This window comes from Gnatocerus cornutus, chromosome 2 (genome assembly GCF_029298725.1).
Source record: "Gnatocerus cornutus isolate USDA-ARS CGAHR chromosome 2, icGnaCorn1.1, whole genome shotgun sequence".
In the NCBI taxonomy this organism is placed as follows: domain Eukaryota; kingdom Metazoa; phylum Arthropoda; class Insecta; order Coleoptera; family Tenebrionidae; genus Gnatocerus; species Gnatocerus cornutus.
Window position 1 is genome coordinate 10,890,284 of NC_142234.1, and position 21,569 is coordinate 10,911,852.

The 21,569-nt window shown below is 32.6% G+C and overlaps 4 protein-coding genes and 1 pseudogene across 8 annotated transcripts; 2 read left to right on the plus strand and 3 right to left on the minus strand.

Annotated features, from left to right (window-relative positions):
• Positions 1-101: 101 nt before the first annotated feature.
• Positions 102-1,088, plus strand: dod ((peptidyl-prolyl cis/trans isomerase) NIMA-interacting 1 dodo). Its single transcript, XM_088050667.1, has 3 exons — positions 102-221; positions 371-574; positions 625-1,088. Exons 1-3 carry the CDS (start codon positions 167-169, stop codon positions 843-845), a joined length of 480 nt encoding a protein of 159 aa, XP_087906793.1. The 5' UTR covers positions 102-166; the 3' UTR covers positions 846-1,088.
• Positions 1,089-1,493: 405 nt separating this feature from the next.
• On the plus strand, positions 1,494-3,468 carry mRpS29 (mitochondrial ribosomal protein S29). Of its 2 annotated transcripts, XM_088050467.1 has the most exons (4): positions 1,494-1,642; positions 1,697-2,663; positions 2,717-2,937; positions 2,989-3,468. In XM_088050467.1, exons 2-3 carry the CDS (start codon positions 1,705-1,707, stop codon positions 2,922-2,924), a joined length of 1,167 nt encoding a protein of 388 aa, XP_087906593.1. In that variant the 5' UTR covers positions 1,494-1,642; positions 1,697-1,704; the 3' UTR covers positions 2,925-2,937; positions 2,989-3,468. The 2 variants fall into 2 exon arrangements, with proteins under 2 accessions (XP_087906593.1, XP_087906592.1); XM_088050466.1 differs by lacking the exon at positions 2,989-3,468 and having other exon boundaries at positions 2,717-2,966.
• Gs2 (glutamine synthetase 2) lies at positions 3,382-12,881 on the minus strand. Of its 3 annotated transcripts, none has more exons than XM_088050468.1 (6): positions 12,770-12,881; positions 5,737-5,923; positions 4,345-4,781; positions 4,096-4,295; positions 3,904-4,043; positions 3,382-3,850 (listed from the first exon to the last, which is right to left on the minus strand). In XM_088050468.1, the coding sequence occupies exons 2-6, from the start codon at positions 5,918-5,920 to the stop codon at positions 3,702-3,704; spliced, it is 1,110 nt and encodes a 369-aa protein (XP_087906594.1). In that variant the 5' UTR covers positions 5,921-5,923; positions 12,770-12,881; the 3' UTR covers positions 3,382-3,701. The 3 variants fall into 3 exon arrangements, with proteins under 3 accessions (XP_087906594.1, XP_087906595.1, XP_087906596.1); XM_088050469.1 differs by lacking the exon at positions 12,770-12,881 and adding an exon at positions 10,124-10,241; XM_088050470.1 differs by lacking the exon at positions 12,770-12,881 and adding an exon at positions 6,006-6,104.
• A 2,552-nt stretch (positions 12,882-15,433) lies between these two features.
• On the minus strand, positions 15,434-16,719 carry LOC148178945 (arginine kinase pseudogene; annotated as a pseudogene).
• Positions 16,720-17,067: 348 nt separating this feature from the next.
• On the minus strand, positions 17,068-18,157 carry asrij (OCIA domain-containing protein asrij). 2 transcript variants are annotated; one of them, XM_088029962.1, is made up of 5 exons: positions 17,991-18,157; positions 17,822-17,942; positions 17,588-17,768; positions 17,378-17,538; positions 17,068-17,323 (listed from the first exon to the last, which is right to left on the minus strand). In XM_088029962.1, exons 1-5 carry the CDS (start codon positions 18,060-18,062, stop codon positions 17,115-17,117), a joined length of 744 nt encoding a protein of 247 aa, XP_087886088.1. In that variant the 5' UTR covers positions 18,063-18,157; the 3' UTR covers positions 17,068-17,114. The 2 variants fall into 2 exon arrangements, with proteins under 2 accessions (XP_087886088.1, XP_087886087.1); XM_088029961.1 differs by having other exon boundaries at positions 17,375-17,538.
• Between the last annotated feature and the right edge of the window lie 3,412 nt (positions 18,158-21,569).

Below are 21,569 nucleotides of genomic sequence, written 5' to 3' on the forward strand. Positions count from 1 at the left end.
TCTTAAAGTTTTCTATTGGTTTAGACATTGACAGATATTCAAATCAACCAATACCGAAGGCGCATAGATCACTTTATGGCGGAAAACAACGAACCGCTGACGCTTGGCATCGAAAATCTGCACTGTCTGAAGTTAGCTATATAAATAAACACGCATTCGAGGAAAAATGGCGGACGAACAGTTGCCTGCCGGTTGGGAAAAACGGTTAAGTCGGTCAACTGGTTAGTTAAAATTTCATTTTATTATTATGTAACTTTATACATCTCTGTCAAAGGAGGAGTAGCCCCAATTTTTTTGCAAATTTTTCTTGTCTCATTTTTTTTCGTGTTGCTTTTGTAAATAGAGAAAACGTGGTGTTTTTTACTTGTAGGCCAACATTACTACCTGAATATCTACACCAAAGAATCACAATGGGATGCTCCAGACAAACCTGCAGAACCAGTGTCTTCTAGTGGACCTGAGCAGGTACAATGTTCCCACCTTCTTGTGAAGCACAAAGATTCTCGAAGGCCATCTTCATGGAGAGAAGAAAATATCACACGGACAAAAGAAGAAGCACTAGAGTTGGTTAAATGTAAGTTGGACTGAGCCCCAGTTTAATAGATTTTGAACACTTATTTCTAGCTTATCGAGAACAAATTGTCCAAGGAAAAGCTTCATTTGCTGATTTAGCATCTAAATACTCAGACTGTTCATCAGCTAAACGCGGAGGCGATTTAGGATCCTTCAAAAAGGGAGCCATGCAGAAGCCATTTGAAGAAGCTTCATTTGCACTGAAAGTGGGGGAACTTTCAGAACCTGTATTTACTGATTCTGGGGTGCACATTATTTTGCGTACAGTTTAAATTTTATGAGTAGACAATTTTTTATATAAGTTCAACTCATGTTGATAATTTAACATAATTTATGATATACCAACTTTACCAGCGAAATTTTCTGCTGAGCTATTGTAAAATTTCTATAAAATTTGCTCTTACCGTTATTATATCTATGTACTTTTAATTTATTTCATTGGAATAGTTGTAAATCGTGGAAGCTATTACTACATTTGAAAATATTGCACAATAAAGCGCTAAGCACTCCCATTATTTCAGTGTTTTTTTAAAGAAGCATTTTGTCGTAATGAATTATCGTATGATAAAAATTCTGCGCGGATTTAAAAATAAACCATGAGGGCGGTAAAATTATTGACATTTTGGAAGGCTAAAATTAAAAATTTAGCTAATATCCACTAGACTTCTGAGTAATCGTACACTATTGGATAAGCTTAAAATAAAGTATTAAAGTATGGCGCACAAAACCTTTAAAAAAAATGGTTTTATAACTACATATTTAGCATGCTGTTAGTTATTATATTTTGTACGAAACATGAATACAAGTTTTTCACATATGTTCTGTGATTGATAATACATACTATATTTTTTATTTTATTTGTAAAACCGGGAATATTCAAATATGACAGTTTGCAGAAGAACCAATGAGAGTACGATTTTCATTTCCGCATTTGTGCCGCAACCAAGTTAAGTGGAAACTGGATTTTTTTAGCAGTGATTCCCGTGGTTTAAAATAAAATTTGAAAAAAACTTCACCTTTGTTAATTATTGATTGAAAAAGGGGGTAAAAGGAGCCTAATCCTTTGGTTGTAAGTATTTCTTTTTTCCCTGGAACTGCTAGCGACAAAAGACGTTTTTTTTAGGTTAGGGTATGAGCATGATTAAATCCATAAGCTCCGAGTTCTTTTTACGAAGAGCATGCCGTCTTTTACGCTCAGCCTCATTGTCAACAGCCGCTCAGCCAGTATCAGATAAAAAAACCCAATCGTTTCGAACCGATGAAAACGACCCTTTAAAACACACGCTTGATCATGCCGGCCAATTTTACCAAATTTCCGAAGAGGATAAAAAGATTTTTCTTTATGGAGGACTACCAAAATCGTTTGAAATTCAAGCTAAAACGTTCAATGAGACTTGTTTCATGATTCGGAAACCATCTCTTGATATTATAAATTGTTTAAAACACATTGATTACTCTAAACCTGTTGTTAGATTTGTTTTGTTTGGTAAGAAAGGCAGCGGAAAGAGTGTCTCTCTGGCCCACATCTTACACTACGCACACAAAGCTGGATATTTGCTTGTTCATGTTCCTTGGGTGGGCAACTGGATGAGGAGGTGCAAAGAATCTAGCAACTCAGAGACTAAGGATGGTTTCATAGATTTGAATTTAGACGCAGCGGCGTGGTTGCTACACTTCAAATCACAAAATGAGCAATTTTTAGCTAAACCTGAGATGAAAACAAGTCAAGACCACGTTTGGAGTAAACGTGAAACAACACCAAAAGATGCCCCTCTAGTTGAATTAATTGATCATGGCATCAACAGAATTAAATTCGCGTCAGACTGTATTGTTGTCCTAGCTGAAGAACTGAAAACTTTAAGTAAAGCAGGACAATGCAAAACTCTAGTTGCTATAGATGGCTTTAATGCATTCTTTTATCCACACACTCGTATTTTCAAAGAGAAGAAAGAAGTTGTTCCTCCTAATAATGTTACTTTAACTGAGGCCTTTCTTAATCTGACTAGATTTGATTGGAACAATGCTGCAGTTGTTGCAATTGTGGACGAAATTGCGATTGCAGAAAAAGATCATAAGTCTTATTTACCAAGGTAGAGACCCAGGCGTTGTATAAAATTTTTTCTATATTATTTTATGGTTTTAGATATCTTTTAGGGAAAGACGGTTTTGAGCATATGGATCCATTTGTGCCTATTTTTGTTGATAATTATTCTACCAAGGAACTGACGAGTTGCTTGGACTATTACAGAGAAAGAAAATGGATTCGTTATTATCCTCAACAGGACGAAGAACTTGCTGCGTTGAGTGTAGGCAATCCGTATAATTTAATGCAATTGTGTGCAGGACTGTAAGATGTAAATTATAGTAAACACGAATATACACGTTTTGTTTAATTTTCTATTGTTTTATTTTTAGAAACTTAAATGTTATCATCGTAAAATTGGAAGCGAAATTATAAACATTTTTTCAATATTCCGATGCATTTTTAAAACAAAATAATTAAAGAGAAAGAAGTCTTCAGAATAGATTTGTAAAGAAGAAACTAAAAATATGGAAAGGTATTAGTAAAGTGTACACAATCGTAATTATGTATATTGTGGACTAGATATGTTCTATAACACCTTACAATATCTAGAAGATAACAGCCAGTCATGCAATTCAAATTACAACCAGAATTTCAGAAAAGTTTACTGTTTACAGACAGAACAGATAAAACTAACACATAGAAGAAATTCTTTTTTTCTTTATTTCCAGAAAAATCTCTGACAGTACGTTAAAAAAAAAAGGTAAAAACGAAAACTATAAATATTGTGAATATAGCAAATATATTTAAATCTTGGAATTACAACATGTATAAACTATTTTACAACGTAACAAAATACATTTTCATTACAGTTTTGTTTTGTGCTTTAAAGTCTACCCCCTTCAACCATTTTCGTGGCATGCATTCTTAAACTAGGTACTGATATGATATATGTACATATACTGAATAGAGTGAGTTGTCCCTTGAAGAATAAAACTTCTTCAACATTTGTAAAGTTATCAGTTATTTTTTAATTATACATTACAAACATAAAACGTGTAAACAAAAATAATAAAATTTTGGTTTAGGAACACAAATTGTGTTATTATTCATCTAAAATGCAGGTTCGTACTATAGCTTCACATACAGAATACGGATCGCAATTAGAAGCTGGTCTTCGGTCTTCAAGATAACCCTTCTTCTCCTCCGCGCAACCACGAGGGATACGAATACTTGCACCACGATTAGCCACTCCTGTAAGTACGAAAATGTACAATTTGAATACTTATTGCATTTCACAGCATTACCTGCACTGAAGTCATGAATAGAGGACGTCTCGTGTCTTCCGGTAAGACGACGTTCGTTGTCTTTTCCCCCTTTAGGATCGTACGCCTGGATATGTCTAAGGTGATTTCTGCTGAGCTTGTCGATAGCTTTCTCAATTTCACTAAAATTTTCAGCAAATTACATCACGTCTTCAATAACTAACGAAAACTTACATTATACCCCCATCTTCTCTCATCGCTTTCGTCGAGAAGTTTGTATGAGCACCAGCTCCGTTCCAATCACCTTCAATTGGTTTCGGATCGAAAGTCACGATGACCCCAAAATCTTCAGCCACACGATGCAAAATATATCTCGACACCCACAGTTGATCCCCAATGGAAATTCCTTCACATGGACCAACTTGATACTCCCACTAAAATTTGACAGTGTTATTAAAAATACAATTAGAGAAACCGACGTACTTGAGCAGGCATAACTTCAGCATTGGTTCCAGAAATGTTAACACCAGCATACAAACACGCGCTGTAATGAGACTCGACAATATCACGGGCATAAACTTTATTAGCTCCGACACCGCAATAGTAAGGTCCTTGTGGTCCGGGGAAACCGTTTTTAGGCCAACCCAAAGGTCGCAAGTCCATATCGAGTAACGTGTATTCTTGTTCGATGCCAAACCACGGGAACGTGTCTTTCGCTGCTTCCATTGCTTGTAAACACGAGAATCGTTTATTTGTTTCCGTTGGTTTTTTATTGTATTTATATGTATCACAAAGAACTAGTTTATTGTTGCCTTGAGCGAAGGGGTCATTGTAAATTGCCACAGGGTACAAATACGTGTCGGAGTTGGCACCCTCGGCTTGATATGTGGAACTTCCGTCGTAATTCCATACTGGCAGTTCTAAAAGATAGAAATAAAATGTAACAAAGATCTTTCGAAGAAGTTGGAATAAATTGAGATCGATTAAGCTTTGTTAGAATTATTGTTACAACAAAAACGGTTGTAATTAACAATATAGTGGTTAATTGGCCATTTTAGTTAATTAGCCAATCTTCACCTTACGTAATTATTATTAATCGTTTTCCACTTTTTAACCTTTTAAGTGAATAGATCTGATGACTATATTTTTGCGATTACATCAGTTATATTGCAATTGAAGAGTGTTACAAAGTAAAGTATTAATTAATTATTATTCTCTGCTCTTTGCAAAGCTAAAAATAACAGCTGTAGGTGTTTTAATAAGATAATACCTCAATTTGTAACAATGTGATCATAATAAATAACTGACCGCTTATAACGCCAATAGACGCTCAATTCCGTGGCTTGAGTAGAAGAAATTAAAATAAAATCTGTGCACAGCCATTGTCCTAACTAAATCAACTTATTATAACCAAAAAAACGAAACCAAGTAATTATAAATTCGTTTGAAAGTACATTTGTAATTACAATAAACGTAACTGTAATAAAAAAAATAAAAATTTATTGCTAATGGACTACAAATTGTAGAGTCCGTCCAAGGATAGTCATCACTCATAAGTGCATTTCTTTGATCTATGTCGAGATGCGGATATTCTTACACGTTACATAAGACATCAAAGGAAAATATTCGTATTTACAAACGCTTCATGTCTCTATAATACTAAACCCGAACAAGTTAGTTTAAATTTTTATTAACTATTGGTCTTCGTGTGACAGATAAATAATAAAAAAATTATACAATCGGACAAAAACTCTTGTGGTTTTTCCTTTGTTTTTTTATGAGCACTATTTTGGTTCGCGTGTACTTCAAATCACTTTATAGTTCACGAGAAATGCGACATCAAAGGTCAATCAAATATTAAAACAGGAAAATTACCTTCTGGTTTACTTGGGACAAACTCCAACGTGCGTGTCTTGGCTCTGACATTTTCTCCAGTCCCATCAATCCAGATGTAGGTGGCTTTTACCTTTCCATCGGGATTGGGCAGAGATCTGTACCTCTCCGCCACTGATTTATTTAACACCGCATTGGGTGAATTTTCAAGTGTTGAATTGGGCATATTCTGTAAAAAACGCGAAATTGGTTAAGTACCTAAATAAATTTTGATAAAATGTTGACTAAATATGTTAATTGGTGACACCTACAATTTAGCGCACGATTTACTTTGATTAAACACAAGACTGGCGCGTTGCCACTACTGACACAGATTACACCAATTCAGTATTAATAATTGAGATCATTCAACTTAAAAGACGTCATATCCATTAATAATTTTGATAAAAATATTACAATGATAACGCAAATCATTGCATTTCAATCATAACATGTGACTTAACTCCGATAAAAATGTTCCTTCGTTGGTTGGTCTAGTTGAAAAAGTTCAGTGAAAAGTGTCACGTGAATTCCAAATGAAATTAAGAAACAATGCGTGATAAATACATTGGAGCAAAAACAATGATAAGAGTCTAATCAGGAACGTACATTGAATGAGTAATTTCAAAATCATAAAACTGAAACACCGAACCGATAATTATTAGGACCCACATCCTCTTATCAGCTTAATTGGGAATAATTACGTAATTTTTACAATTACAGGTTAGATAAACACGAAGTGGAAATTGTATCCTCATTGTTCAAAAGAGTACACAACTTTAATAGACGTGTGAACTTACGTTCGAGCGAAAAATAATTCAGAAGGGCGTGCAAATAATTTAATGACAACATGTGCATAAACGAAAGCTTCCTAATTATTTGTTTGGCACGTTATTGCATTTAATAAAATGAAGCGTGAGGTGACAAATTTGACTGTCAGCGGCTTAATAACGATTTATTTTTCTATGATATATTGGACTTCATATTTAATTTTTAAGCGGAAGGATGACGCAGTTCCACGCTTTTGTGCGCAGACACCTGAATTCAATTTGGATTATTAAAAACCCAGCACTGTTATTATTTTTGCATTAGATACGCGATCAACTTTTATAAGAAACGAATTTCAAAACCGCGTACACTAATTTGTAGGAGTAGGTACCTATTTTTAAAATACTTCCTGTGTGACATGAGAAATGAAACACTCTGACTTAATGAATTTTGTTCACACGTTTATGAGTCATAGAGTCAATTTTCAGTGGGTTATTGGGAACAAAATTCAAACAACTAAAATAATTTTAAAAATCGCGGGAATTACCCTCTTCTTCTTCAGAGTTTGTTTACTCAAGTGGTCAAACAAAAGCAAATTTGTTTTTACATTATTTAAGTTTATTTGAAATTGAAATTGTATTTACAGTAATTATTTTATGACCCACATATGGTAATAATAGTAAGGTTAAAAATGTCACTATTTTAAGATTCTTCCTTTTTAATGGTACAATAGGAGGATAGGATAGATAGGTCTGAGAGTTTAATTAGATCAAAACGATTGATTGTGATTGCGATAAATTTTGAAAATATTTTTTAATCGAAATTCCACTTACAGTTATCGTTATCATATCTGCAAATCTGCAAAATATAATTTCAGAATATGTTGATTTGATGTTGATCATGCATATAGGAATGATACCTTGGTAGAAACCGATAAAAAAAGTCTATAATTGTACGTGACAATACAAAGGAAAATTTGACTACATTCGTGGCCTTTGATCTAAAGTCGGGGCTTATAATTTTACACATTTCGTGACTAGATACCCAGCAACAAAAGTTTTGTAATTTACTTTTTACACCATTAACCGTAGTAATTGGTGTATCCAAACATGCAAAGTATTTTTCTTTCGATATAATTTTAATTTTACACTCATGGATCTTGTTATGATGAATTAAATTACTAACAGTTACCTTTGCAAGGACAGAAAATTATATGTTGTGATGGAAAAAAATGTACCAACCATGCGACAATAGTAATTATGTCTTTTACGCATTGCCAGTTTACAATGTTTTTACGCAAATGTTGGCATTTTTTCATAAACATTATCTATTTTATTTATCAATGATAACAAAATCTTCTACAGTAGATATGAAGTAATCCACCTATTTTTTAAATTGTTTTGCTTTTCTACAATTCTGTATTACAAATCAGACACGTATGTATTGTTATCTCAGAACAAAGATTAAAATGGACCATTTTGCACCTAGAATTTGTCACCAATACAATTCAATAATTTCAATAGAGGACATATAGATTGCAAGAGTTTACTGATTCTCATCACGCTATCTTGGGGACTCGTTTTCGCGGTCATATGTACTGTTTCTTTTAATATGTAGTTTGTTACAAAACTGTTTCCAGATTTAAAAAATTCTTCCAAACTCATTTTTACAATGCAGTTTGGTGTTATCCTTGACTTCCATATTTATTTAACCCTGTCCTAAATGCACGAAAAGATAAACAAATTAGATTCCTTCGTTCATTGATCGAGCACAGAATTCATTAAAATCTTGTTTAGTCACCGTATGTAAATCTTCCGACTATTAAAAAGACGTACTTCGTACTTTATTACATCATCAACTGTCAGTAGCCAGCAAGTCTCAGAAAAAGATAATAAATTCACGTGTTGTCCACGCGAGCCAGATGTGATAAAAATCCGTTTACTTTCAACGAGAAATTCCACTAACACGCGCTGAAATTATTGTCACATATCTTTAAATTCTTATCAAAATAAAGGAATACCACGTTGACGCAAGAGACGGTGACATTTTATCAGTAGCGATTTGTATAAGTCTAAAATGTTACTATTAATAAGTTAGCAGCTTTTTTGTTAATCTGATACAACAATGATAAATTACTTTATTTACACATTTTATGGACTGTGTAGCAAAATTTTGGTTTGGAATTGATAAATGATAAAACATAAGTAATAATTTTTCCTCTTTTATCGGGAACAATTAGGGTTATCAAGTACCAGGCAACAGCTGATCTATCTAAACATATTATTTGTTCATTTACCTGTTGAAACTGGATAAAAGAAGGATTAAACGTTTAGTTTTTACACGTGCTGAAACGTGAAACAAAATTTTAGACGATATTTAATAACTCTACGTAACATCTCATTGTAAAAAGAAGTAAATGTAGCCTTCCAAAAGTAGTACATGCTTCAAGAAGGTGAGGAATTGCGGGATTTATAAGTTTTAGTGGAAAATTGTTTTGACAATAAATATCAACAATCAGATTTTTTGGCATTTAGATCTGCTAAATTTTCATTTTTTAAACCATTATCTTCACATTCTACATAGTAATTCATCCCTAGGTCAGACCATTTTAGTGTTAATCTGAACTTTTGTTATGGAAAAGTTTTATTAATATGTAAATTTTATCCAAAAATAGTCCGATATTATGCTTCCTTACTTTAGTCTATCAAGGATAATATAATCAGTTCGTACATTTTTTAGCAATAATAAACCAATACTTTGCTTTCGAATTTCGAACATTAGAATTAGATCATTTTGCCATATTATATCTTCCGTATCAAAATAAAACCGACCTCTGAATTGTTTATAAAACTAGTTGCCAACGTTCATCACGGAATTGAACACAATTTTCTCTTATTTTTGTTCTACTAATTTTTATTTCGCAATTTCTTTATAACGTGTTCACATGAAAGCCAAAAAAGTCAAAGTGTGTTCCAAATGACTAAAATTGGCAGGCTGCGATGACTTGTAAAATCATGAATCTGGTTTTGGCAAGTTGCAATGGAAATTTTTCTTGTCGCGAAATATTCTCTCGCCCATTGCACTCGTCATAAAATTATCATGGAAACGACGGACGCTGTAAATGTCGACTGTCTTATTTTCAATTATCTTGAAAGCTTCGTTGTTTTGGTGTAAACATGTCAAGAGAAAAAATGACAAAGTAGGAATCAAAATGATTAGATGTTATCACAGGAAAATAGGAAAAACGTCAGAAAGAATTAGTCAGCTGTGTATGGTGAAGTCAATGATCGGATGTATTTTCCGAGCTAAAAATAATTTTGACTTTGGATACAAGCAATAGACACGGAACAAATATTGGGCGAAAACACAAACAACGATAAAGCACTATTGTGTCGTGTTTTATTACGAAGCAATTATCATACAATTATTTTGAATCAATAGTCATTAGTGTTCTATTTCGGCCGCGTATCATTACACCCAGGAATAACAAAATTTTGTGTTACCGTTCTAGTCATTTCTCGAAAACTTGAAATGGACAAGAAAGCAAGATAAGCACCTCTCTTGATAATGAAAACTTAAAACACACTTTTCTTTATCTCAACACACAAAGAAAATTTCTTACGGCATTGAAGTACGATGATTCCCCTTAAAGTAGAACAAAGATAAAACCTTTGGCTGTGTTCAAAAAGTCAACGCACTATCAAGGAACATAACAACAAAGTGTTGCAGCGGAACAGCCTGCGTACTGTTAAATTAGTACGAAACATGAAATGACCTCGTGTCAGCTGTTCTACACGTGGCGTCGGCGTCCGCAGCGTCGAATCTTTTCAGGAAGATCTTAGGTTTTGTTGACCACGTCGCGACGCCCACACTATTTTCTTAAATCTACATTTATTTGTGCGAATAAACTACAGCGTTTTATAGAGCAACGGGTTTTTCGGATTAGATGTGCTTTTTGTTCTAATTAGCGATTGATTGCACTTACCATTTTGCTGCGCTTGTTACACCAATTGCCGGTCACGGACGACTAACATTTGCTTGTGATTTTGGGAGGATACTCCTTTTATTTTATCGCTTTATTTTAAGGAAATTTACACTACGTACCAACATGTTAACAATTTTTATAATTAGCTGCGCAAACCTACACCAAGGAAAATTTTATGAATATACACTTAAACAAACGTCTGTTTTAAAAGTAGAAAAATAACATGTTCATTGAGAATGCCATTGGCAATGGCAAAGGAAACGGAAAATTCGAATCATAATTCTAATAAGGCGCCAACGGAATGAAGATTAAATAGAAGCGTGATTTGTAAGAATAATATTTACCTTGATATAAATTTTAGGAACCAGCCAGACTACTTTAAAATATTTCAGTTACTTTATTTTCCATCTCTCAAGTTAGATTTCAATTAAACAGTTCCGAGGAAGTCTAGCTTTTAACAAAATGAATCAACAACACTTTCAGGTATTTAGTAAAACCGTTTTAAACTGTTATTTGAGAAGTATCTATTTGCCCAGACGTTACAATTTCGTTAGTGTTGGGACTAATTAACGAGTCATTTGGTTATTCAATATTCCAGTTTTAACAATCATGCAAATTTCACGTGATCTAAATTTGACGTGCAATTAGGAACCACCCACAAAATGAAAAAGTATTGACGTACAAACTAGACCATGTTAACAAAAAATCAAAACACCTGCAAAAATTTTCCAGATAAAGTTATCACTATTATTTCCATAATTATAGAAACTAGTAACTGCCAGATGGTATGTACAAATTTTATTATTCAAAATCTGGTTAAAGTCAGATTTGACTGCGGGAATTTTCTGCTGGCATTGTTCAAATATTTATTAAATTATCACCTCATCTTCGATGAAATAATTTTAAAAAATAGGTATGTAGATATGGCATGTCTCACAAATACTACTGATGATCTCTTTAAATAATTATGACTAGGTCATCTTCTTATCTGCTTTCAGACCTAGTTAATATAATTACACCAAACCACATGACAACATAAATCGATTTGTTACAAAGACGCACTCGATATTACTTATTGTCGATATCACAAGATTTGCGATAAAGACAAACCCTAATTGAGAGTCATAAAAATAGAATCAGAATCTCATCACGAAGATAATTAACTAGGAAATCTTATAAACAACAAACGCTAGAGAGAAATTTCCGATTACAATGATATTTACTTCAGACTCACAAATCGTTTAACGATAACAGTATCAGATCAGGTCAATTTGAGTAAAATTTCATGAAAGCCTGTCATTAAAGGGTCATTATATTGCGATCATAACAAAGAACAAAGCCCTTCAAAGTAGACATGAGCTGATAAAATATCAATAATTCGCATTTATGAACAAACAGCATTGTAAAATAAATAGTAATTGTCTAATTCCGCCAAAAATTGGGGTTTATTACTCAAAAACAATTGAGATAAAGTTTTGAATTGGTTAAGTAAAAAATTGTTTTTTATTATTTTCGTGAATATTCCTGTTTGAAATTGGAAAATTTTAAGATAAAGAATGATAACACCTCATGTTTATTTGTGTATTTTATGGGACACGGTCACTTCAATTTATTGGTTTTATTCGCTGATACCGATACATGTTTTCGTTTTTGACAAATTATTCAATGATTTATTGCCTATTATCTGAATAAACTGTTGACCGCATAAAGGCCCACAGTACTTTGAACGATTTCGCGCGTGCTTGGTCGATATTAAAATGAAAGAAACAATCCTAATAAATTTCTCGGAATTAAAATATTTAATTTATTTATAATAATAATTAACATCGACGTTTCCCGTTCGTTGTAAAAATAACGAGTGATAAGTGTGTTTTTAGATTATCGTGAAATGCCACTTTGTATTAAAATGACTGCAACTAATGAACTTTTTTTGTGTCGCACGTTTCGCGAAACCACTTTCACTCATAAATTACTGCCAAGACGTCATCTGCACCGTCGTTGAAAATGCCCGAATCATGTTTTTATAAATCAATCCAACCTCAACGATTTGACCCCATTTTCCAACGTGCGACCAGTGAGTAGGTCATTCTACTCATTTTAACATTTTCATTTAAAAAATAAAAATTTCCTTCATTGATCAATTTCATTCAAAGCTTTGTTTTCTTTCACCGGTCTCCATAGTAAAAGTAGCCAAAAAACGCTTACAAGAACGTGAAAGACAGACGGTGCACGCAGTCATAAATTCGTGTTAAAAATAAAAGAAAAACAGAAGTAGCAACTCACCTTGCGATCAGCTGAGTGCTGTCTATGCTTTTGTTTATAAATAAACGTTTAATACACCATACGAAAGTAGCGGGTATAAAACCACTGAAAACGTACTTGTCGGCGACTCCCTTTATGCACTTAGTTCCCCTCTCTCACGACACATGCGCAAGGGGAGATATTTATTCATTAATCATTGTGAACATTAAACCTGATACACTTCATATCCTTTATCCTGATGGGAACATTGTTGCAGTCCTTCCATCATTGACCTTTATCCCAATTACCTCCAAACAACTTGATTGGTCTCGTCGTTAGACTCACGCGAACTTATTTTTCTTCCGATGAAAATTCTTTGTTTTAATTATTAATAGTTCTGTAAAAAACACGCAATGCGATTAACACGTGTCACATTCTGTCAACATAGGAAATATTTACATTACAATTTTTTGTCGGTAAACAAATACCGGAAAATCAGAGGTTGGTCTAAATCTAATATTTCTATTAACATAAAATAACATGTTTTTCAATATCACTCTCATTGGATTTAATGTTCTAAGAGGGAAGAGACAATGATGCAGCATTATTTTATTAAACGAGATGAATTGTTTAATATGTTTTTGTCAGGAGAGAACCAACAACAGAAATAACAACACGAAATACATCGATATCTGGGCTGTTTTCTCAGTTGCTTCCTCAATTTATCTCGAATTTGGTTAAAAAAAACACTTTAAAGTAAATCTTGTTTATCTTTTTATAAGTGTACTCTGACGCAACTCCTCCAATCACTAAGATTTCGTAACATCCAAAACATAAACTAGCCAATACTTATTGTGTTTTCGAGTAAATTGTTTGGTTCGAGTCTCCTTTTGTCACGCAAATTCTTTATTAAATTATAGACCTATTTACTCCAAAACGGTTTAACCTCGATTTTTTGTGATGGCATATTTACATCAATTTAAGATAATTTGATTCCTCTAATATTTTAATGGTTACGTAATTCTGTTTCGAAAATCCGGAATCTGTCCCTAGCAACTGGAACTGCACGTGTCTCAAACGAGATTTTCGGATTCTTTCAGGTTTCGAAGGTATTTAGAAAATCGATCTTTGGAGTCCCCGAATATTGCTAGTCATTCTTAAATTATGTAGATGTGGGATTGTAAAGATTTAATTGATCTTTAAAACACTAATGGAATTGATATCTAAACGTTAGTTACATTTAGAATGAGAGGCCAAGGAAATCCCCATGTAGTGATGGAATTTTTTTCTTTGTTATCAATCACTATAAAACTCTCAAAGCGAGACTTAAGTAAAGATTGTGGAGATTAATTTTCAAATTGTGGCCTGCGGCTTTTGACTTTTTTAATGTCTAAAATATAAAAAACGTTAATTCTGCCACTGTTCTGTTAACGAGTAATTAATTTATATGTGACGCAGGAGGAAGTTGGACGAGCATTGCAAATTTCTATTACAAAATAGGTAATTTTTGTCAATTTGTCAAAAGCGACTTACAGAACCTTTTGCACTACCAAGAAAATGTAGACACTAGCTGTTCCTTTTTTACAGTAAATCCTCAGAAAATTTTAAATTAAAAAGGAAAGCGCAGCGGGAAAAAGAAAAGAATGCGTAGGCGGATACGCTTAAAAACAAGAGGTAGATTTAGAAGAGATTAACAAATTAATTAATTTAACAAAAAACACGTTTTTTTTCTTTAATTTATAACCAAATTAAGAATTAAGAAGTTCTATAAAATGTTATGTGAACACTCACCGAATTCGAATTAGTTGCATTCCAAACTAACAATAATTTTTATATTGTTATTTTTATACTAAATTGTTAATTTATAAATCAAATTGTTAGTCTTCTTGCGATTGACTCTTGACGGATGTATGACGAAATAATTTAACTAAATTTATTCAAGGTGGGGTTAGTTGTGGAGTTCAGTTCGCTAATTATAATTTCACTAACTCTGCCAACAAATTGTTTTATATTCTCTTTTGTAGTCAGAATCATAATATTTTCTTGTATATTTTGGTTGAGGTATGAGTTCGCGAAGTGTTAACGTACATGTGTTAAAAAATAAGCAAAAGTTTTTAAGATTAAAACTATAAAAGTCATAACATGCAAAAAAATTCGAAAGTACAAATTGTCACAAACTTGATAAAAGTTCAAAATTACTAGATACTTAAAAATAAAAATATTAATAAATAGTAATTAAGTGTACCAAGGAAGAGGAGACACTTTTCTCGCCCGAGCGTTATTGTTTCCCGAAATTCAAAAGGTTTTAATGTCATTTTTCTAAATCTGTCCAAATTTCTGTTGTCATGTTGCGAAGTAACTAACAATGTAATCTTTGAATATTACTCCTAGTTAGTAAACGTCGGTGATTGGTAAACTTTAAATTGCTCTAATTTTAAATGTAATGAGTTTTTTTTTCGCATATTCACTCAGTGTAGAATTCTGAAAAATTTAATTTTTTGTTGTTAATTTTAAATAGTAATTATAAATTCAATCAAAGTGTTTCCTTGTAAGTATTTTTTATGAATGATAAAAACACATAAACAAATTTTTGACATTCATTAATAAAAGATCTGTGACAAAACGTCTGGGAACTGTCGCTTTTCTTAAGTCCACTGGTAAAGATTATTAAACTTGATAGTTATGATTTATTTTTATTTATTAACTTTAGCTGATGGACTTTTCCATTTCAATGATCTTCAAAATCCCATCATGCATTTCCTTCACAGCTTCATACTCTGTTAACCCCAATCTCCTTCTATTAGAAATATCATAAATTCCACCTTCCGCTTCACTGTGTTCTCCTCGTGTCCCCCGAACTTGCAGATTATATTGACCAGCAACTGCCTCTAATTGGGTTCTATTTTGTGCTAATTTAGGTACTTGAATATGCACAGACGCTCTTATTGTAGTCCCTGAATAAAAATTTGATGGCTTAAAATTACACGTAATGATAGTCTCACACCTAAATTCGTCGGACAAAAAGTTAAGAAACCAAACCGTTCGTTTCTTGAAAATTTTAACTTGTTTTCTATTTCAGAAACGGCAGAGACCAATCTTCGATAGATCTCACCTAAACCACCACCTTCTTGCATGGAAATTATTCTTAAATGGTCTTCTTCATTCACCCACACTAAAAATGTCTTGTTTTTGTTGTGATAGATTCCACGACCTGTTGGCCAGAAGCGACAAGCATTCGCAGTTTGTAAAAACCGATCACCTTCTTTAAAAAGAAAATGGTCATCAATTAATTGAGTTTGATCTGATTTCGACATTCCTGTCAAAGGGTAATACTTCCCTTCTAGTTCTCCTTTTAAACCGGTCAAAGTTCCAGAGACTTTTTTCTCTATTTCTTTGTATTGAGATTCCGTTAAACAAGGGTTGAAGGGATAACCGAGTAATGATCTCCCACATCTTACTCTTGTAGAGACCACGTATTGATTGTCTGGATCAACATTTCCAATTGAATTGACGTCGCCCCAATTTGATGGGGGTTGTTTGGCTGTTTTTTTAAACCCACCGTGATATTCGTCGATTATAGGATCAAATAAATCAGCGAAGGTCGTGTAGGCATCGGGATCCGGCGCGTAAACACCAATGCTCGAATCAGGATTTTCCAAACCTTGGAGTGGACTTTAGTCTCATTTTTTAATTTGTCAGTTATACCAACCGGATTGAATACAATCTAAAAGGGTGGACCCAAATGAAGTTCGTACTGTTTTGAGTTTGTCGTACACAGATTGCGTTAAATGTTTTTTTAAAAGTGACTGGGAGTTTGAAGTTAATAGCCTTCTGAAACCTTCTTCCAGCTTTCTTATTACATCAGGATTCATTTTTTCCTTTCCACATTTGGTTTCACAGTTGTGACATTTAGGTTTTGCCATATTACCGAAATACTACAAATTTTTTATGACAAAAAGAATAATGAATGTCGTTTTTAACGTCCACTGTCTTGATTGATCCGGTGAAAATATTATGCAACACTCAAACTCGCTGGTATACTGACCATGAATTTATGTTACTTGAAATGAAGTTGTCGTAAATTGTTAACAAATAATGTAGTTGCAATTCAAATTGGAAATTTTATGGCTCGGAATTTCTGAAAAATAGTTGTCAATAAAGATGGTAACCCTCCAGCTTGCCCATTATTGCAATTCTTATCAAAGAGAAATTATGAAACGAAAACCAAAAGTTTAAATTAAATTTCGTTACATCATTTTGTGTAATCCTAGTCTAAAAATCTAGGGGTTTATTTTTTTCTGTCAGCACTGTGTTACGTTTTGATATTAAAAAGTAACATGTAAATTACTACAGTTTTTTAATGATTTCTTTACACTTTTACACTTTCCTATTCCCACACGTCTCCATATTTGTTCTTTGGCCCATCAGCTGGTCCAGGTGGTGGTGGAGCGGCAGTGGTTGAGGGCGGTGGTCTGACGGGTTCTCTATAACTTGCAGTCCGTCGCTGTTGGTACTCTTCTCTATTTTTCTTTCTTAGCTCATCATAAGTAGTGACGTGTTTTTGTTCAGGTGGCATCTCCTCTTCATAAATAGGATCTAGAATAAATGTAAGACTAAATTATGATTGCAAAGTAATTATCAACCCACTACTGTCAATTGAAGGCCTTTGGTTGTCATCTAGCCCATCAAACTGTGGTCTTGTGGTATCTAAATCCATGCTACTCCTTGGCCCCACGTCTGTGTATGTATCAGATGAGGATATTCCACTGAAAGGAGCCAAAGACATCCCTGGTCCAAATCCAGGGTCCAAGCTGTAGATCGGATTAAAAATTATAATGGAGCGACACTAAATAATAAAACCTTTCTTGGAAAGTCCCTTGCCGCTTCCTTCTCAACATTTCCCCTATTTGACTATTGGGTAGTTGCATAAGCTTCTCAGCACATTTTGTTTGATAGGAGAATTTCCCCATGAAATACCCGATAACTACAGCTACAGTTACTTTGGGCGCAGCCCCAAATCGAGGATTGCCCCTGAAATATCCTTTAAACAAAATAAACTAAGATTATAGATCCACTAGGTTTAACTACTTATACCAGATTTGACGCCAGCGTAAGTCCCAAAACCGAAAAGTGTTCCTAAAGGTAAACATCTCTGATAAAAACTCTCACGATTACATTCTTTAATGACTCGGACTTCCTCAGGACTAAATTTATACTAAAAACAGTTTTATAACAAATAAAGTAATGAAAGGGCAAAAGTTACATATTGACGATGTCTGGCTGACTGTCCTTGATGGGGTTCTTCGGGTCCTTGGCTTCTGTCAGGTGACTGCATTTTTTAATTTTTAAAAATACCACTGTAAGTCACTTGCGGTTGATTTATGATTTTTAGGTTAGAAAAGTTTGACATTTAATGTATGACAGGCAATGCTGCTTCCTATTGGTTTAAATAAAAAGTGTGGTGTATAATTGGTTGCCCGCTCCGACTAAAATTTTGGTGGATTTGAAAAGTTTAAGCAGATTTTTTAAATATTTAATCTTATTAATTAATTTAATATTACATAACTTAACTGAAATGTAGTATTAAATCATTTATTACGCGCTAATAATATTCTTTAAATGCAATTGGAAACCATCTAACTTCAATAATAATTAATTTTAGAGAAATTTAAATAATGTCTTTCACAGTTCTGCGATCTGAAATTACGGGATATAATAACTTATTAACAATAAAAAAAATGTTATAATTTTGCGCTTTGTCTTTTTTATAAAAGTGTCCTGCAAAGTTTTGGTAATTTTAATGTTTTTTTAACTTGTTAGATTTTGACACGTTTCTTTCAAAACGAATCTAATTGATTCTTATTTGCTATCAATTTAATATCAAATAAACATAACAACTATGTAACTCATCAGCACTTTTAGCGTCATTGTTTATCACTACCAAAGATAATAATTGTTAAGCTAAAATACCAGAATCATTTTCAAACAAAATATATCGGAATCTAGCACTGATGACCTGTTCTTTACATTGGTTAAATGTGAAACTAACAAAATTAATGATTTACGTTATGTGACTAATAAATGAAGTAAAGAACAACTTAACGTTTAATTCTAAATGTATTTTTTATATGAATCACAGTACAGAAATCTAATTTAATAATTTTAAATAATACACAATATTTATCATCACTCATAGTTTTCGTTGTTTAAAAAATTTATGAGCACTTGAAGTCATAAATTTTTACATAATTATAGATTTTTTTATCAGAATGACTGAAATATTTGCAAAATCGTTTGACGCCTACCTCACGCAAACACTGTTGTTGTTTTCCCCCCGAAAAAATGAAATGTACCTACTTACTTCATTGCGTTTAGTATTTAGGAAATAGAAAAACTCAATTATTTTAAAAAATCTAGCTCAAGAAAGTAACTATTTCATTCAAGAGGCAAAACTCTTGCAAAATTTATTTATGATAGGCCCTCGGTTGCTTCAGCTAACATAAAAAAGCAAACATGGATAGGAAATGATTATTATCAATTAGATCTATTTATTTAATTAAATATTTGTCACACTTGGCAAACATAATGGAATTTTTTTCCTATCACAGGTTGTAATGCCTTATCAAATTGTACTTTTCCAGTTTGGAGACCATAAAATATAGAGTTGTTTTGTTTATAAAATTAGAATGTTCGATTATTAATTTCTAAATTTTATACATAGATAGTTTAAATTAAGTATTAAAAATGCCGTTTACACATTTTTCATTAATCTGAAAATTTGTCATTTTTTTGACGACAGATAAGAATTCAAGAGCACAAAGTCAAGGAAGAAACTATTTTCCATTCACTTATTTTTATCTCATATCCTAGGTATTTGTAAGGTTGAGGTCAATACCTTTAAATCTCTATTAGGAAATAATATTATCCTACTTACGGATAGTTTCATAAAGTAATAAATCCAATATTTCACAACTAGGACTTTCTGTAGATAAACCATCTAGGTCTAGGTAGTGGCAATAAAACGATAAGTTTTTGATTGGAGAGTATCTAATAATCAGAATATCAAACAGTATGTGTAACACAATTAGAATAATTTAATTATTATAATACAGCGAGGTAATTTGAACATATTGAAGTCGCAAATTTGAATCCTTGAGAAAGGCTAGAAACGTTGCATTTAATTGTGACTTTGTTTTTCAAGATCAACGTTGATGACGCCGACACCAGTGCTGAATAATATTCATGCTTACACTTCTAAATACTTAAAAATAAGCATGTGCTGATAAAAATTTCAGTAACTGTTTCAGTAAATTTAGATAATATTCAAATAAATACGAAAAATTACTGGGAAAATGATTATGTTTTTAGGTCGAGAAGTTATGATTATGGAGATGAAAAAAAAAGTTTAAAATATAAAAATGGTCTCAGTTTAAAAATAGTATTTTTATTTTCTATGTATAATTTGTAGATCGTGTAAATTGGTAACAAAAATTGTTCACAATTTTCAGCATTTCATTATTTTGATCATAATGAGCAGTAATCTTAAAAAGAAAAAAGTTAATTACAACCTAAGGTAGCAGTTACAACACAAATAAAATAATGATACAAATAGTACTCCAGAAGCTATAATTTGAAACTTACATACCTGCTCATTAAATCATTTTTTTGTTTTCATGTTGAGTTCTGAAATTCAAAGATGACGTCAACATCAGTTACAAAGACCTTAACTGTGACATTTTGTAAAGTATCCAAAAGATTCCACTTGTAGGAGTCATTGCAAAATCGATAACCAAATCCATGGACACTTTTTATATTTTTCCAGAGGAAGGGCAAAGTCTTTTTACATCTTATTTAAGCGATCAACATATTTGCTTACTTTATTTGTGAATATTAAAAATACAAAAGTGTTTGTTTATGCTTCCAATGTATACCTATACTTGGAACTTGAAGCAGAAGCGTGGTGTAAGCTTTTCATTTACCAAAATTATTCTAGTACATAATTTAATATTTAAATAAGAATTATTAGAATTAAGACTTTCAGTACATGTCAATAACATGACACTGAAATTTACGGTTTATGCGTGTTTCATTTTAAATAAAAATGGACAATATGTTCAATCAGAGCATTATCTTGCACATTTAGGAAATGTCATAGAGATTTCAAAAATTATCTGTTAATGTCCTTTTACATAATATACTCACTGATAAGATATATATATTTACTATTGTGTTATCAAGAGTAGCAAACGTGATTAAAAGTGAACACCTTGTCTTTCAAGCATTAACAATCTTAGTACAATACGCACTTGTCTTGTTCTTCTAATTTACTTTGCAAGGAAATCTTAATTATTATTAATCTTGACTTCATATCTATTGCGTCATTCATAACGTCACGCACGACTAACGTGGTTTTATGTACCATTTTGTACCAAATCGAGAACGTTATGGTTCCGTAGTCAAAAATCAAACACTGATGAATTTTTTAATTATGATCACGGTACTGTAACACGAACATCTCCCGTGATCAATACTGTTCCTCAAGGTCCACAACTTTGTCACACTTTCTTTTGTAAGATAAATGAAGCAAAACTTTGGTTTCGGACGTCAATGGAATAAACTAATTCTAAATTGCAAGCATGGAACGGTAATTGTAGTTCCTAGAAGGCATCCAAATTCACGTTTTTGTCATATATTTCTTTTCAAGTCACGTAGTATTTATCACTGTTAATGACGCTTTGAACTGTTTTATTATTCCAGACACATGAAAGATTTGAAGATTAAAAATTAAAGGACAGAATTATGTTGGGTGGCAAATTATTAGGTCGAGGTTTAGGTGCATGTT

Excerpts from the sequence above, each read along its gene's own strand:
- dod (XM_088050667.1), top strand. The coding sequence starts at position 167 with ATGGCGGACGAACAGTTGCCTGCCGGTTGGGAAAAACGGTTAAGTCGG. Across the intron at positions 222-370 it reads ACGGTTAAGTCGGTCAACTG|GCCAACATTACTACCTGAAT; the intron begins GTTAGTTAAAAT and ends TTTTACTTGTAG. Across the intron at positions 575-624 it reads AGCACTAGAGTTGGTTAAAT|CTTATCGAGAACAAATTGTC; the intron begins GTAAGTTGGACT and ends ACTTATTTCTAG.
- asrij (XM_088029961.1), bottom strand. The coding sequence starts at position 18,062 with ATGCAGTCACCTGACAGAAGCCAAGGACCCGAAGAACCCCATCAAGGA. Across the intron at positions 17,943-17,990 it reads CAGCCAGACATCGTCAATAT|TATAAATTTAGTCCTGAGGA; the intron begins GTAACTTTTGCC and ends AACTGTTTTTAG. Across the intron at positions 17,769-17,821 it reads TTACGCTGGCGTCAAATCTG|GATATTTCAGGGGCAATCCT; the intron begins GTATAAGTAGTT and ends TTTTGTTTAAAG.
- Gs2 (XM_088050468.1), bottom strand. The coding sequence starts at position 5,920 with ATGCCCAATTCAACACTTGAAAATTCACCCAATGCGGTGTTAAATAAA. Across the intron at positions 4,782-5,736 it reads TGTCCCAAGTAAACCAGAAG|AACTGCCAGTATGGAATTAC; the intron begins GTAATTTTCCTG and ends TCTATCTTTTAG. Across the intron at positions 4,044-4,095 it reads AGAGAAGATGGGGGTATAAT|TGAAATTGAGAAAGCTATCG; the intron begins GTAAGTTTTCGT and ends TGAAAATTTTAG.
- mRpS29 (XM_088050467.1), top strand. The coding sequence starts at position 1,705 with ATGAGCATGATTAAATCCATAAGCTCCGAGTTCTTTTTACGAAGAGCA. Across the intron at positions 2,664-2,716 it reads CATAAGTCTTATTTACCAAG|ATATCTTTTAGGGAAAGACG; the intron begins GTAGAGACCCAG and ends TTATGGTTTTAG.